The sequence below is a fragment of the Colletotrichum higginsianum genome, chromosome 3 (genome assembly GCF_001672515.1).
Source record: "Colletotrichum higginsianum IMI 349063 chromosome 3, whole genome shotgun sequence".
NCBI lineage: Eukaryota > Fungi > Ascomycota > Sordariomycetes > Glomerellales > Glomerellaceae > Colletotrichum > Colletotrichum higginsianum.
Genome location: NC_030956.1, coordinates 453,627 through 469,789, shown reverse-complemented (window position 1 = coordinate 469,789; position 16,163 = coordinate 453,627). Strand labels below are relative to the sequence as shown.

Sequence of the window (16,163 nt, the reverse complement as noted above, 5' to 3'; positions counted from 1 at the left end):
GGTTAGGTGAGATTGTGACGCGATTCCCTTCGATCGCTCTGCCAACTCTGGATGCGCCGGAAAGCTCGCATCATCTCGTGCATGTTCCGCGGCCGCTGCTTACTGCTTACGCGCCGCCACAGCCAACGGCCTAATCATGCCGGTCAATAGGAGACAACGACTCTTCACAGCGAGCGCGCACAATGCTTCCCGATGTAGGCAGGCAGTCCGCATGGGTCGGATGGACTGAGTCCGCCCGCAACCCTTACATATAACAAGTGCAAGACCACCATCATCAATGACCCTCGAGCGGTCGGCGGACGACACCAAGAGCGTCCGAAAAAGAAGGAAAGAAAGAAAAACAACCTACTCACCCTTCAAACCACGCGAAACATGATAATGTCGGCCACGGAATCCCTCCGGATCCCCCCCTACACCGCCACGGTCCAGGTCTCCATCATCGACACGACGCTTGACGGGACGCTCCCGACGGCGCCCTTCATGGGCCCGCCCATCCGGGGGTTCGAGACGTGGCACGGCGTCGGGTACGCCTTCCTGGTGACCCGCACCGACGCGCAGGGCGGGCGGCGGCGGGTCGTGTTCGACCTCGGCCTGCCCACGGACTGGGCCAACGACTTCTCGCCGCCCGTCATCGAGGCCGTCAAGCAGATGGGCGGGGCCATGACGGCGCGGAAGTACGTCTCGGAGATCCTGACGGAGAACGGGGTCGATCTCGAGGGCATCGAGGCCGTGTTCTGGAGGTGCGCTTCTCTCTCTCTCTTTTCCCCCTTTCCCTCTCCGATGGCTGCTGATCTTACGACCCACGTTCCCACAACAGCCACGCCCACCCGGACCACATCGGCCGGCTGTCCCTCTTCCCGGCCTCGACCGCCCTGGTCGTCGGCCCGGGCGTCAAGGAGGCCTACTTCCCCGGCTGGCCCGCCGTGCCGGACGCGCCGGTCCTCGCGCGCGAGTTCGAGGGCCGCGAGGTCCGCGAGCTCGACTTTAGCAGAGGCGGGGACGCCAGTGGCGCTGCTGCGGGCCTCGAGATCGGCGGACTGCGGGCGCTCGACTACTTTGGCGACGGCAGCTTCTACCTCATCTCGGCGCCGGGCCACGCCGTGGGCCACATCAACGCGCTGGCACGCACTACGGCGGCGGGGGCTTCGGCAGATGGTGGCAGCAGCGGCAGCAGCAGCAGCTTCATCTACATGGCGGGCGACTCGTTCCACCACGCCTCGGTGCTCCGGCCTCACGCGGGCGCCACCCTCCCCGAGGAGGTGCGGCTGCCCGGGTTCTGTTGCGCGGGCAGGGCGTTCCACGCGGTGCACCCGCTGGGCGGCAACGCGGCGGCGCTGCTGGGCCCCGCGGTGGATGGCAGAGACGGCGACGCCGACGCGGACAGCACGGCGTTCCACACGATCCCGGGGACGGAGGCCGGGGAGGCGCCGCTGGCGCTGGACGTGGGCGAGGCGCGCCGGACGCTGGCGGCGGTGCGGCGGTTCGACGCGAGCCCGGACGTGCTGGTGGTGGCGGCGCACGACGACAGCCTCTACGGCGTCGTCGAGTTCTTCCCGCGGGAGGCGAGCGGGTGGAGGGGAAAGGGGTGGAAGGAGAGCGGGCGGTGGCTGTTCCTGAGGGATCTGAGGACGCCGGTCGAGATGGCTGGTGCGTCTGCGTAAAGGGGGGTATGGGATGTCTTGTGGGTTGATTAGGGGGCGTATAATTCAAGGTATCTATCTAGTCAGTCTGTGAAGAGCAAAAACGAATCCTATCGAGTCAAACATGTTGGAAACGGTGGCGCTGAGCAGCCGCGTGATGTTTGCGTGAAAGCCTCGACTCTGGATTAGTCCACGAACAAAATCGGAAGACGTTGACTTCGTAAAACAGATGCTGTCTGCTGGTTGGAAACTGCTCCCTTGGCACCCAAGGGCGAGAACGCGGATATTTGCAAGGCGATTCAAGAAGAAATTTGCAGCAGAGGGTTGGTATAATTCAAAATTTATTGGGTGAACTCGGTGTCTTGAAATCAAGCCAGTTAGGCTGACGCACGTCAAGTCTCTTCCGCCGGCCTGCCAAATGGAGGCAGCATGCAACGCGGAGCACAACATCGTGCCTGACGAGCAGCGACGGAGAGGCGACGAAACGTCTGGCAACTTCTCGAAATAGAGATCCCCGCCAGATCGAACGCAACCCGTCCCCATCGAGGCCGCACAGCGCGTGTATTTTCCGATTCCGTCCCCACCCACCCCCCAAACCCCCATCACGACGAGCACCGTTCGTACCGCAAAATCGGTAGAGCCTGCCTTTTTCTCAAGTCAGCGGGTGTTCGAAATCAAGCGTTAACACAAAATCGACTTGTGAAGCTCCTAAATTCAGACATCCAAGGACAGGCATATAATTATAATCGCTCATCGCACGTCAAAAGGCTCGATGACGGCTTCCGTGGAAACTGCGAATTATGGTGGAAATTTCATCATGAAGGAGAAGGGGTTGGGGTCGATTGATGTGTGTTAATGATTGTTGTCGACTTACTCTTGATAGGGGCGAGGCGCGCGCAAAAAAAAAACACTTCTTAATGTCGTATGCGCGCGCGCCCCTAGGGGTCCAGGGGAGGACCCGAGAATGGGTGGATGGAGCTGGGTGTCGAGAGACTGTCGATAGCAAGCTGAGTATGCGTGGCACGACGAACTGTGAAGAATGAAAAAACGAAGGGGAATGAGGTCCAGGGAGCTGGTTGACGATTTTAATGCTTTTTTTCCCCTTCAACGGAGTGGATACTGGACCACCCGGATGAGAGGGTAATCCGCTCCGATGGTCCGGGCGTATCGTCGCCGACCAGAGTGCTGCATTTGAGCGGTCTCAGGCTTCCATTCCAGGACCGCCAAGAATCTCAGGGAACATTCAAGAATCCACTCAGGAACATTCAGGAATCTAGCAGGAACATCCACATCTCAACCGTACTTTGTGCTATCAAGTATCAAGCCATTTCATCAGCATCACATACTTGGGAACATAATACCATTCGGTGTCAATCATCTTGTCACCACGGCCGGGCAGTAAAAGACCACCATTAGTTACGAAGTAGTATTTACGTCGCATCACTGATACATGATAAGAAGACTTCGGCATTACAACTTCATTAAAGACACTAGGCGGAAAGACCTAATTACAAACTGTCTGCTTCAAGGGGGTTTGTGTCTCGAGGGGTATTTGTACTTCTTCCCGGCAAGGCCGTCATTCGTAACTCCCAAAACGCCCGAGACTCCAATGCTGCTACTTCCAACTGTCCATTACTGTTGTTTGATTGATACTGATACACTCGCGCGAATTTCCAAGCATTCGTCGCACGAACGACAGCTTAGACCATTGCGTCAGGGTGGCGCGATCCCGAGCCGATGGGCTTGCGGGAGCCAACAGGCTCGCCGTAGTCGTTGACGCCTGCAGCGCCCGTCGTGCCAGCGCCGTGCATGCCCGTGGCGGCGCCGTGCCCGTTACCGTGACCGCCGTGGCCTGAGCCTCCGAGGCCGTGGTGCTTCTCGTGGCCGTGCACCAGACCGCCGGCGCCGCGCTTGCCCCAGCCGGCCTTGCGGGTGAAGACGGCGTCGTACAGCTCGGCGTCAGCGCCGTAGGTAAAGGCCTGGCCGCGGTTGAGGGGGATGTGGTTGAAGCGGAAGTCCCAGATTGCGGCGTACGTCATGCGGTACGAGGAGAAGGCGAAGACGATGCCAATAGCGGCGCCTGCAAAGATGTCGTACCAGTTGTGGAACTCGTCGATGGTGAGAGCGCCGCCGATGAGCACGGCGCCGAGGATGGGGATGTAGGTGATGATGAGCTTCCACATGGCCGGGTGGTAGTCGGAAAAGACCTTGAACTTTGCGTTGAGGTAAAGGAACAGGTAACCGAGGCCAGCAAAGGCGGCCGTGGTGTGGCCGCTGGGGAAGCTCTCGAGCGAGTCGTTGATCTCCTTGGTGTCGCCGGTGCACACCTCCTTGGTAACGTAGAGCGACTGGAAGCCGGCGGCGCTGTAGCCGGTGCGGGCGATGCCGCCCTGGCTGGCCGTGACGCGCGACAGGTCGGGCTGGCAGGCCTCGAGGAAATGCGGGCGCAGGCCGCCGATGAGGAACTTGATAAAGACCTGGAAGACGGCGGCGCAGATGAGCGAGTAGAGCAGGCCGATGACGGCGTTGTTGACGTCCCAGAAGGAGCGGATGCGGATCTGCATGAGCAGGATGATGCAAATGGGGATGACGGAGGCGAGGAAGGCGGCCAGCCAGATGGGGATGATCTCGTTGCGCATCGGGTAGGCGAACTGCGGGTAAACGACCTCACCGTCGGCAAAGGTGACGGCGAAGGAGCGGTTGGGAGCGGGAGGGGCCATGTAAATCTGAGGGAAGAGGGATATGTTAGTTGGTGGTGTCGCATCACAAGGAACGCCTCTGAAAAGAACTACTTACGCCCAGGCCAATTGCGCCCATGCAGACCATGGTGATGATGTCGAGCAGCGTCCCCTTGAGCCACTGTCCGAAGCTGGGACGACGAGACATGGTGTAGGGTTCGGCTGCGTGACGCTTGCTGGAGGTTCCGTTGTGGTGGCCGTTGGCATGGCCGTTGGCAGGGACGGCGGCCGCCTCGCGACGCTTTCCAAAGATGCCCATGGTGAGAATTGTTCAGATCTGTCGTTCAGATGGTGTTGTAACTTCTCCGGCACGCGCGTGTGTGAAGGATGATGCTGTTATGCGTGTGGTTGTAATAGTAGTTTGGACCGAGACCCTTCGGGAGAAAACGCCAAGACGGGATGGCTGTGCTTGTGCCACGCCGGGAGCTGCAAGACGTTTCTTGGCGAGCTTGTATTTGGATGTTGATGGCTTGATGGATGGCTTGGCTTGTCTTCAACAGGACGGAGAGGTGCAAGTGGGAGGGAGGACGGCTCTGACTTTAAGCTTAAGGAACAAGAAATAAAGTAGAGTGGTGCTTGCTTCGGGCAGGCAGGCCTTGTCCTTGTTCTGAAGGGAGAGGGGAGCTCCTTCTTCACTCATACTTGACGTCATGTTTGTTTAATCCCGTCTCTGGGACGCCAGACTTTGCAGTTGACCATCGTCGATTTGGGACGAAAGGGCTTCTTCCCAACGACGCTCGGATGTTCTCCTCCGTCTGGCATATTGCAAGCAAAAAGTGGACATGCCGTATGTCATTCCTGTCCGGGTCTCAGTACACTGAACACCCGCTGCATGTAACCCCGGGCTGTGGCTGCTACGCTAGGTATGATTCGATGTGGGCGTGGTGGTGCGGCAGCATCCAGCATCACTACCAACAACAACGCAAACAGAGTATGTATGGCAAGTGAAAGAAGTGGAAAAAACAGTGTACCGATCAAAAGCCACTTGAAATGACAACACCGACGTCATGCCGCCTCCCGACGCGCAGACACCGGGGCCCGTTCACGCTTCCCACCCCCCTCGCCATCCCTGCTCGCCGGCACTCCAGATCCGAGTCGCCCAATCAGATGCTCGAGATGTCGGAGATTGGGAAAGGTCTGGACTCGAAGGATGACGGGCTTCAAGGGCGTATAGACTCTGCGGGTGTGATGATGGCGCTGATACACGATCAACATGGAACAGGACGTGTCCCCTGGTAACATGCTCCCTCGAGACCTGCGTGATGAGCGTGCCGGGCGTCCTGGGAGAGGAAGTCCAATGGTATTGTCACGGACAAGCATTGAAGACATGGAGAAGTAGGGGCTCTGGTTTTTGCGACGAGACATAGCTTCGAATCAAGACTCGACGAATGACTGATAACTGCCAAGTTAGAAAAATTGACTTCGTCGAGATTCCTTAAGTCCTAACTGAGTCTAACCCGAGATCGAGGTCGGCTTCCGCATGCCAAGACGGCGCCATCGCACAATCTCACTTACACGCGGCGCCGGTTGATGCACCCACAGGGACCGCTAAAGCACATCGCATGTTCAAGTCGAAGTCGTCAACCATCACCTCGTCGAAGTCTGATGCAATCCACCCACGTACGGTACGCAACGCAGAGTGATGCAGAGTGAAGCAAGCCTACCTACCAAAAAAAAAAATCAAAAATGGCGGGCCTACCCGACGTCATCCCACGCCGACCCTCCTCCCATGTCACTGCACACTAGACCCGTGTCCCTCGCCAACCAGCCAACTACGCCACACGTAGCCCAAGGGACGATTGAAGTGCCCCCTGATACCGCTCGCATTTTCCCTACGCGGACGGATCGTCAGCCCTCTAACACGTGTACCGGTGCAGGTGCAGTCCTGCCACGCCTCGCCTGGCTAACGCGGCACCAGCCCGGCCATACTCCGTGAGAGGAAGAAGAGCACGCCGCTGGTCGCGGTCTTGGCTCCGGCGGGAAAGGAAAAAAAGGGAAAAAGGATCGGCGCCGGTTCGATGGTCTCCGTCGGGAACCTTAACAGGAAAAGAAAAAAAAAAGAAGCTTGGTTCTCCACCGCCGTGAGGCAATGAATTGCGCGGCTCCGTGAGACGAATCCTCCAATCCGAACCCCTTCCAGACCGAATCCCCCCCACAGGCAGCTCTTCATCGGTCCGTCCCTCATCGGCCACAGCCGCCGAGAACAGGTTTCGAAGTCACTCCAGAACACAAGATTGCATCAGAATGCTGCTGGCAGCGCGCTCCTGGTCTGAGAGTCTTTTGTTTGTGTGTTCCGCCCTCCTCCTAAAACGCCAAGCCTATTGAAAAAGAGGGCTCCGAATGTGGTCCCGCCCCCCCGGCGACTCCAGGTAGTGTACTACTATCATGTCTTCATCCATAGCGCTGTCTCTCTTTCCCTCTCTCTCCCTTCTGTCTTCTCCACTTTCAGTCGCCCTTGGACGAACCATCGTTTATACGGATATTTTCTTTTGACATCATGCTTCCCCATCCCCCCACCGAAAACAAGAATTACGACTCACGACTCGGGAAGAGCCAAGTCTAACCTCGCCGTCCTCGTCCACCACCCGGCGCGCCGCCGCCCATGCCCGGCATGCCGCCCATACCCATCTGCCGCATCATCGCCGACATATCGGGCATACCACCGCCGCCGCCGCCCATGCCGCCGCCGCCGAGCATCTTCATGAGGCTGCCCATGTCCGGCATGCCGCCGCCGGCGGCCCCGGCACCGCCCATGCTCTGCAACCGCTTCTGCATCGCCGCGAGCTGCTGCGCCTTGTTGCCTCCCGCCATGGCCGACTGTGCCCGCTGCATGTTCTTCATGTTGCCGCCCATCTTCTTGGCCATGCCCGCCATCATCCGCTGCTGCGTCAACAGGTCCTCGACCTCGCGCACCGACGTGCCCGACCCATGCGCCACCCGCGTCATCCTTGTCGGCTGCTCGATGAACATCTTGCCGTCCGAGTCGAGCTCCTTCTCCGTCATCGAGTCGCAAATGTAAATCATGCGCTTGAGCTTGGCGCTGCCCTCCTCGTCGTCCATGCCCTGCATCATGCCGCTCATGCCGGGGATCATGCCGGCCATCTTGGACAGCGGGCCCATCTTCATGATGTTGGAGAGCTGGTCCCGCAGGTCGCGCACCGTGAAGATGCCCTCCGTGATGTGTTTGATCGTGTCCTTCTGGTCCAGCTTCAGGCTCTGCACGTGTTCCACGAGGCCCGCCATGTCGCCCATCCCTAGCAGCTTCGACACGAACTGTTGTGGCGCGAACCGCTCAAAGTCGAGCATGTGCTCGCCCGTGCCGATGAAGACGATGGGCGTGTGTGTGGCCGCGACGGCCGAGATGGCGCCACCACCCGAGGCGTGGCCGTCCGTCTTGGTGATGATGATGGCTCCAAAGTCGGCCGCTTCCTTGAACGCCTTGGCCTGCGACTCGGCCTGCTGACCGATGGATGCGTCGAGCACCATAATGGTCTCGTCGGGTCGAACCGCCGTCTGAATGTCCACCATCTCCTGGAACAGCGCCTCCTCTTGCCTGTGCCTTCCCGACGTGTCCACGATGATGATCTCAAACTTCTCCTTCTTGAACTTCTCCACACCTTCCCTCGCCACAACGGCAGGGTCCGTCTCCGTCAGCGAGCCGTAGTAGGGGATCTTGGCCTTGGTCGCGTTCTGCTTCAGCTGATCGAAAGCACCAGCGCGGAAGGTGTCGGCGCACACTAAGCAAGCCTTGAAACCGCGTGCCTGGTAGTGACGTGCGAGCTTCGTACATGTCGTCGTCTTACCAGCACCCTGCAGACCGACGAACATGATGATGTTGGACTTGCCCTTCTTCGGCTTGAAGGGCTCGGCGTGGGGGTCGACGAGCTTGACGAGCTCATCGAAGACGGCTTTCTGGATGAGGCGCTTCTTGTTGACGGCGGGCGGGAGCTCCTTGAAGTTGACGGTGCTCTTGATGGACTTTCGCAGTTGGCCGACGAGGCGCACGTTGACGTCGGCTTCGAGCAGGGCGGCGCAAATCTCCTTGAGCATTCCATCGAAGGCCTGCGATGCGGATGGGCTGTCAGTATAGCTGTACGGGCTCTACCACCACCGGTGGTGATGCGCAACGAAGTTTGGTCCTGCGGGGTAGGGGGGAGTGAAGCGAAGTGAAGCGCACCTTTTCGTCGAGGTTGGCCTCTCTGGTGAGATTTGTGACGGCCGTGTTGATACGGCGGCCGAGATCTTGAAGAACCATGGTGGGCGGGGTGCGGCTGTCGAGCCGACTTTGGAGGGGGAAATACGGTTCTGGTAGGTTTGGTGATGCTCTGCTCTGCTCTTGGGGCTGGAGACGTGTTGCAAATGGGAATTTGGCCTGGCCTCGGAGGCGGCATGCGGGATCCAGTGCCACTGGCCTGGAATTCAAGCATCTTACTGGGTGAGTCCGTCGTGTGGGGCAGAGGAGTCCGCGGGACATCGGATGCACCGTTTCTCCAGACCAGAGGTACCAAGTATACAGTTTTGTCCTTGCAAACACGGTGAAACCTAGCACTGTGTAGATATCAAGGGACCGCAAGATTGTTGCCTTTTGACTTAATGGAACGAGATGATAGACCAACACACACACAGTCGGAACCTTTGCAGCCACAGTCAAACTAACGCCACCTCAAAAGCTGCAATTGGTGGGGTTTTTTTTTCTTTCTGGTCTGAGTTTCTCAATATCTTTCTTCGGCGCTGTTTCAGTCTCAACCGTTGCACGCAAACCTCCGCCACCTTAACGGGCAACACCGCATTACCACCTCGACCTTGCGACCTCAAATTCTTGCAAACAGCCCACCATTGAATCTCATGCCATCACATCATTTTGTGAGGCATCATACGACTATCTTTTGGAATGTCCACCGTTGCGCCCACACTTGGTCGCGGGCCGACATCTAGCACGACACCTCCATGACCGACTCCATCACGCTTCCCGGCTTCGCAAGCTCATAGAGGGCGCAAGGCCACAGGCTAAAAAGTCTACTCTTCGACGGGTAGCCTCAAATTGGGTTTCTAACCCTGATAAATACTCTCTATCGTCCTGCATGTCCAAAATGGCAAACTGTCCAGAAAGGTTGTGGGCCTGGAGCTACCCGTCGACGTGATTGTGCCTCAATTAATCACCTATAACCTTCCTGGTCCGCACGATGTTGTTCTGACCTGCTGAAACTCGAATCAGACTGATTCAGTGTGTCTCGGGTGTCAAAATGGGGGCTCCAAAACATGTCAACTCCTTCAAGAAGATCTCCAAACTCATCCTTGCTGCACTCCTGTCAAGCGGAAAGACCGTGGAGAACCATCGACTCAGCGAGACTGCTCCCATCAGCACTATTGACCGCTTCCATAATGGCGACAAGGCCCCCCATGGCCTCGGCGTCAACAGAGACGCACCCGCCTTCGACTACAAAACCGTTCTCAACGGTCCCGAAATCGGGACTGCCCTGCGCGGCCTTGAGAAAGAGTATGGAATCCAGGTGACAAACACTCCTCACGAATCCTATTGGAAGCAGAAGTCATTTGTCGGCTTTCTGCCCCTCGACAAGTTTACCGGCCGCATCAACACGAGATCATACAGCGTCTTCCTCACCGCCGGCGTCCAGGGCCGCGAGCGCGGCGGTCCCGACAGCCTCATCTACTTCATCGGTGACCTCCTCTGGGCCAACAAGCATGACGAGGGCCTCGCGTACGACAACCACGTCTACACCGTCGAGCAGGTCCGCCGCGTCCTCTCTCTGGGCATCATCATCTTTCCCCTCGTCAACCCGGACGGCCACGCTTGGGACCAGCGCTGGCACAACTGCTGGGGCAACAACCTCAACGTCGACTACCGACCGGAGGACAAGAGCATCCGCGGCATCGGCGTCAACATAGACCGCAACTACAACTTCACTTGGGATTACCGCCAGGCCTACAGCGAGCTAGCGGGCGACGTCGCCTCGGACAACCCCGAACACGAGCTCTTTCACGGATGCGAACCGATGTCCGAGGCTGAGTCGCGGAACGTTGCTTGGGTCCTCGAGACGCACCCGCGCATCCGGTGGTTCCTCAACGTCCACACCAAGGGCCGCCTCGTTACGCACGCATGGACCAACGCTGTGCCGCAGACAACAGACACCGCGATGAGCTTCCGGAACGCTAGCTACGACGGGAAGCGCGGCGATCCGGCCGTCGGCTATAGCGAGTACATCCGTGCCAAGGATCTGGATGTCTACCAGGACATTTCCACCAGCGTCGCGGCGCAGATGGCAAATGTCAGTGGCACGCCGTTCCACGACGTAGACGCCCTGCGCAAAGAAGGCAAGATATTCCTGGGCGCGTCCGGGTCGGCGATCGATTGGGCATACAGCCGGCATACCGTCAATGAAATGACCAGTAAGGTCTACTCTTTCAAGTTGAAGCTCGGCGCTTCCGAGGAGGAGGCGGCTGCTGTTGCGCAGGAAGGCGGGTGCCCGTACTACCCTTCCGGTGAGCAGTACTACAGGTCCCTCAAGGAGGCGGCTGTGGGATACATGACATTCCTCCTCAACGCCGCCAAACATCAAGCCATCGAGGCCGGGGGTTAGGGAGTCAAGTCGGACTGACAGATCACTCAAACAAAGATTGAGGTCGCGGATGCTGGTGCAAAGCTAGCTGTATCAGTAAGCAAAGCAATTGGGGAGCTTGATGTTCTGTAGGGAGTTGATTTATATCTTTTTCTTAAAAGATCGATAGTCTTCTCCAATCCTGTCAACATCGTGGCGTTTACCCTTCATTTGTCTCGTTGCTCGTGTTGTTCGTGTGTTGGAAGCGTCGTTGACCTCGTCACCAACAACTTGGATCTTCCTAATGAAACATCCTCCCTCCGCAGCCGGCCTATGGGGTATCATTCGTTCTTCTTCCTGGCCACAAATCGGGCCTTCACACCAGTCAGCATGGCCATGAAGTAATACTGTATATCCTCCTCCAGAGGCATGACGACCTCGACGTCAAAGTGCTCCAGCAGCGCCGGTATCGTCTTGTAGACCACCAGCTCGGCGAGATGTCTCCCGGGACACATCCTCCCGCCCCCTCCCCAGGTGAGGTTGAACCGCTCCATGGACTTGACGTCCCTCTTCCCGTCCAACCAGCGGTCCGGGCTGAACTCCTCCGCGTCCTCCCCGAAGATGGCCGCGTTCCTGTGCAGCGAGACGGGGTTGCACCCGACGGTCGTCCCCGGAGGGAAGACCCGCCCGTGGACGGCGAGGCCCTCGGCGGGCACCGTGCGCGGCAGCGACATGCCGAGGACGGGGTACAGCCGCTGGGCCTCCTTGATGGCCGCCTGGGTGTAGTCTAGGCGGACGGCGTTGTCGTAGACCTTTGGGTCTTCGGTGGCGGAGCGCACCTCGTCGGCCGCCCGCCGCTGCACCTCCGGGTGGGACCCGATCATGGCCATAACAGACGTCAGCGCCGAGCACATGGTCTCGTGGCCGGCGCCGAAGTTAGTGATGGCCATGCGGCGGAGGTACGCCTCGGAGAAGTCGGGCCGGTCACCGTGCAGCCGGATCAGGTCCGCGAGGAAGTCATCCTTGCGGTCGTTCTTCGGGACCGGCTTGCCCGCGAGGGCGGCCGTCACCCGCCGCGAGACCTGCCTGTAGACGCCCGTGAAGAAGGGCCGGAAGTTCTTGGGCGTCTTGTAGGTGACACCCCACAGGTTGGCGAAGGACCTCCCGAAGGCCTTGGAGAGGAGCTCGAGCTTGACGGCGAGGGGGAAGAGGCCGAAGACGGACTTGCGGCGCCAGCCCATGTAGCCGTGGCTGCTGGACGAGTGGTCCGTCCTGTCGCGGAGGTAGTTCGGCGACCAGGTGAGGACGACGGCCGCGAGGGACTCGACCGCGATGATGTGCATCCATTCCTTGAGGTCGATCTCGGCACCCTCGAGTGACCGGAGGGTGGCGACGACCCTGTCCAAGACGGCGTCGAGGGCCGGCTCGTGGCGTTTAAGATGTGCGGTCTGGTAGAGGGGTCCTATGAGACGACGCTGTAGGCGGTAGCGCTGCGTGTTACGTTCGGAGAGCAAGTCGAGGGTATCGGGGGACGTGAAGGTTGGAAGAGGGGTGTAGGTGATGTCCGGCCTCTGCAGCGCAGTGGACACTGTTGAAAAACCGCTGTGAGTTTGTGATGGTTCTTGAGTCTATATAGATAAACGAGAAGGAACGTACGGTAAAAGTCGGACTTATCGTAACCACTGCCGGCCCCTGTACGCGATAGTGAGCGTCTGCCTCACCCGTGGACGCAGTTGTACGACAAACGAACATACGGTAAATGTGCTTGAATGCATCTACAGAGTCGAACCAGACCTCGTTCGGCCCGACGCGGACAACAGGGCCGTACCGCTTGTGCAGCGTCTTGCCCAGCTGCAGCATGCGTCCATCACGGGCCTGGCGGGCGTACCACACATTCGAGATGGCGGCGAGTCTGGGGCCGGGAACGCGGGCTAGGGGATGGAGGAGCAGACAATACCCGGCGACAGCGAGCAAGGCGAGAAGGACCGAGGAGGTTGTGAGCAGCACCAAGTCGCGGAGAAGGATGGATGCGCCGTGAAATGCGAGGGACAGGCCGTGGATACCGAGCGCCAGAGAAGGCATCGCCGCGCCGGCGCCACGGGCTGAAGGAGTATCGGGGGGGATGAAGTAGGGATGTGGGTGAGGCGGTATGTTGTATGAGTGAGTTAGTGAGTAAGTGAGCGACTCAGTGAGGGTGGTGGCCTGAGTGGGAGTGAGAGTGAGTGCGTGATGTGGCGGTTGAGGCTTCGCTTCGCCCTGCGCCTCCCCCCCCCGTGGAAAAATTTAGTCGCGGGCGGCTTTTTTGCTGCGGCGGCGCGCACACGCTGCTCGGGCCGGCCCCACAGGCCCGAACGGGGAATCGAGTAGGGGGCTGAGCCAATTGGCTTTCGGGCCTGGTTTGCCGGGGTCGTCCATGATGGGATGCTTGATGCCAAAGGCCCGCTGCAAGGGTCCGCCGAAGAACTAGAATCACGAGAAATGGTAGGGAGGAGGTTGACGCTGTGCGGCTAGAATGCACTCGAGCTCTCATGTGCTATCTCAGGGGCAGACCCCGTTTGTTTCGCTGCTGGGGAGGGCTCGGGTATCATGTGGGTTGCCTCCGGCTGTAGATGCCGAGTCTCTACACTACACTGCCTAGAGCGAGCAGCATCAGATCCTGGCTGTGGAACGGTGATGAAATGCCCTCAGCATATTGTGGTTTGCCACTGATGCTCCCAGTTGTCTTTCCGATGTCCTCTTAGAATGTAACTCGATAGTTGGCTGTGCGGCGTTCTGGGGAGGATCATCGCTGCAAGGACAAGTGACATGTTTTCTGACGCTCAGCATGACGACGACAATGTCGTCAACAACTTGAATGATTGGATTATTTTTGATCAAAACGTCTCTCATGAGTACCAATGGAGTGAAAATCGAAGACTAGACTGCATTCTTCGGCTTGGAATTGCCCAGTGATCTATCTGCCTTGCTACGTCAACTTATCTCAGACAGTACCATTAGCGCAGGAGCAGTCGAGAGATTGCCATCAGTAGACCTTGTCTTTTGAGAACGTTTCATGTCCCTCAAGAAATAGAGAAAAAGAAATCGTCAGTTTTATGGCCACTCCTTCTTGATGGGGACGTCTGGTGGGATTATCTGCGGCCAAAGAAGACCTGGAAGACGGAGATCTACACAGTTGAACTCGACATCCGCTACATTGTCACATCAGTCAACGTGCACAACGGAAATTTGATTTCTTTATTGCAAGCTGAGAATCATCACCGAACGCCGCCGGAGATCCTTGATCAATAGAGGCCGTTCTCGGACCTCGAGGTTAAAGCAGGGAGTCGACATAGGGATAGCATATCCCGCTCGAGTACATCAACAAGCTGAAAACCATCATCTAAGAGAAACCCTCAAAAGTGGCAACTATTGGATGGAGAAACTCCTAGCTGTCGATCTAGCCCTGGCAAGGGTTTTATCTGAAATGGTGCAATGGGGCTTCCCTATGGCCAACTCCCGTCCAGCCAGCAACTACCGTCGATTATGCTTCAACCTGCCTGCATGACGCTAAAAGGGTGTACGAACACGTCGACGACTGGAAACGCGGCATCTCTCGCAACCACCCCCATGGTGATTCCGTTCTGTATTTCCAAATCTCGGCTGATTGAATCTTGTCCCGTGAAGCTTGAATCACATTGATTATGGTGTACGTTGCCTCTGTCGGGGCTAACGGTTTCATCGGCTCTCCAACTCCACATAGGCCAGGCTTTGTCTCCTACCAAATAGTTCCACCAGGTCACGTCAGTCCCAGTTAGGATAGACTATTACGGACTCGGCCCATCTTCGTGACGAACTGGTTCTATTTTCCAAGAATAGATACAGGGTGCGTATGACTGGTTGGGAGGCATCACGGGCTTGCAAGAGACCTGTCCGCGTCATCATCGCTGGCCCCATTGTAAAGAAATAGGGGCCATGGCATCTTCCGTGGCTGAGAGGCAATGTTCTGCATTTTCATTCTACCCAGTCTCAACCTTGTCGGTGTCCTGTTCCTGTTTACTGGTTGCAAAGCAGTTCTGGGGGCTCGGGTGGGAAAACCCGGCCACCGTCGTCCGAAGTTCCTTCAACATGCAAGCAATTTGGAGAACCAAAGGCACCAAAGAAGCAATTGCATCAACGCAAGCATCTTCATCGCCACATTCCTCAAATCGGTCGACTATCCCCCCCCCCCCCGCCTACCCCCTTGAGTTGCCCCCGAGACAACGGCGCAGCCCTTCGGAGCGCTTCCCGGGATGCTCGCACGGGAAGTGGGCGGGCTTGCGTGTCCCAGCCACAAGGGCTTGTCACTGACTGACAAGTGGTTGGAAGGCCGTGCGAAACCAGACGCCGTTTCGAAACAAACGGTCTATCGAAGCCAATCGTTTGTGGAAAAACCTTCAGACGCAGCAGAAACGACGAACACCCCCCCCCCCCCCCTATTCATTGCTGGAGAGACAGGACAAACAGACGACCGCAGTGGCGAAGCCCTGGGTGTCCCTAGTCGGCTTCCTATGGAACCATCTCGTTCAACTTGACACCCTCCCCCGCCTTGCCGGGGATCCGACCAGCGATGGGCGAGGACGGAAAGCCGCGCAAGCGGACATGCCACGGAGCACTATGCCCAGTCAAGCGTTGCATCAGCTCCCCACCGGGCAATGGGGCCTTTCTCCGTGATTCTCGATCATAGCGTCGCGGAATATGGCCTGGCCCAGTCTGCCAGAGCCGTGAGCGAGCCGCGGGGGGGTTCGAACTACCGAGCTGGACCGGGTTGCCGTCCACTCTCGCAGTCGAAGACATACTGGGCTTGTCTCATAGTGTAAGTCGAGCCACCAGTATGGCATCAGAAAAGATATAAACACGATGGACATCCGTCATACTCAAACCCGTGTTTCCTTCTCATCGCCATACTCCATCTCATCTTACCTTTTCCCATCTCTTCAGCAGCTTCCTTTTCTTTCTCAACCACCCACCTCTTTTTGTTCGACACCACGCTCTTGTCCCTTCTTTTTTGCTTCAACCATCTCCTTCCAAACCCTTCACTTCATCACTTACGCCAGGATGCGTTCCAACCTCATTTTCGCCCTTGTCACCGCCATTGCGGCCATCGGCCACGCGGCGCCGGCGCCTCAGGCCTCCGGCACGCCCCCCTCCGGCACCGGCCTCGCCCCGCCGCCCCAGGGCAATGGGGCACCCCCGAGCGGCACCCCTCCCCC

The 16,163-nt window shown here is 58.1% G+C and overlaps 5 protein-coding genes across 5 annotated transcripts; 2 read left to right on the top strand and 3 right to left on the bottom strand.

The window, feature by feature from the left end:
- Positions 1–378: 378 nt before the first annotated feature.
- Positions 379–1,661, top strand: CH63R_03688 (metallo-beta-lactamase superfamily protein; the record flags this gene model as incomplete). The annotated part of the gene is made up of 2 exons (XM_018298663.1): positions 379–740; positions 818–1,661. 2 exons carry the CDS (start codon positions 379–381, stop codon positions 1,659–1,661), a joined length of 1,206 nt encoding a protein of 401 aa, XP_018159909.1.
- A 1,679-nt stretch (positions 1,662–3,340) lies between these two features.
- CH63R_03687 (PAP2 superfamily protein) lies at positions 3,341–4,637 on the bottom strand (the record flags this gene model as incomplete). The annotated part of the gene is made up of 2 exons (XM_018298662.1): positions 3,341–4,366; positions 4,437–4,637. The coding sequence occupies 2 exons, from the start codon at positions 4,635–4,637 to the stop codon at positions 3,341–3,343; spliced, it is 1,227 nt and encodes a 408-aa protein (XP_018159908.1).
- A 2,300-nt stretch (positions 4,638–6,937) lies between these two features.
- CH63R_03686 (Signal recognition particle protein) lies at positions 6,938–8,633 on the bottom strand (the record flags this gene model as incomplete). Its single annotated transcript, XM_018298661.1, has 2 exons — positions 6,938–8,440; positions 8,556–8,633. 2 exons carry the CDS (start codon positions 8,631–8,633, stop codon positions 6,938–6,940), a joined length of 1,581 nt encoding a protein of 526 aa, XP_018159907.1.
- Positions 8,634–9,621: 988 nt separating this feature from the next.
- Positions 9,622–10,977, top strand: CH63R_03685 (Carboxypeptidase A; the record flags this gene model as incomplete). Its single annotated transcript, XM_018298660.1, has 1 exon — positions 9,622–10,977. One exon carries the CDS (start codon positions 9,622–9,624, stop codon positions 10,975–10,977), a length of 1,356 nt encoding a protein of 451 aa, XP_018159906.1.
- Positions 10,978–11,276: 299 nt separating this feature from the next.
- Positions 11,277–13,017, bottom strand: CH63R_03684 (Cytochrome P450; the record flags this gene model as incomplete). Its single annotated transcript, XM_018298659.1, has 3 exons — positions 11,277–12,523; positions 12,592–12,627; positions 12,690–13,017. The coding sequence occupies 3 exons, from the start codon at positions 13,015–13,017 to the stop codon at positions 11,277–11,279; spliced, it is 1,611 nt and encodes a 536-aa protein (XP_018159905.1).
- Positions 13,018–16,163: the final 3,146 nt, after the last annotated feature.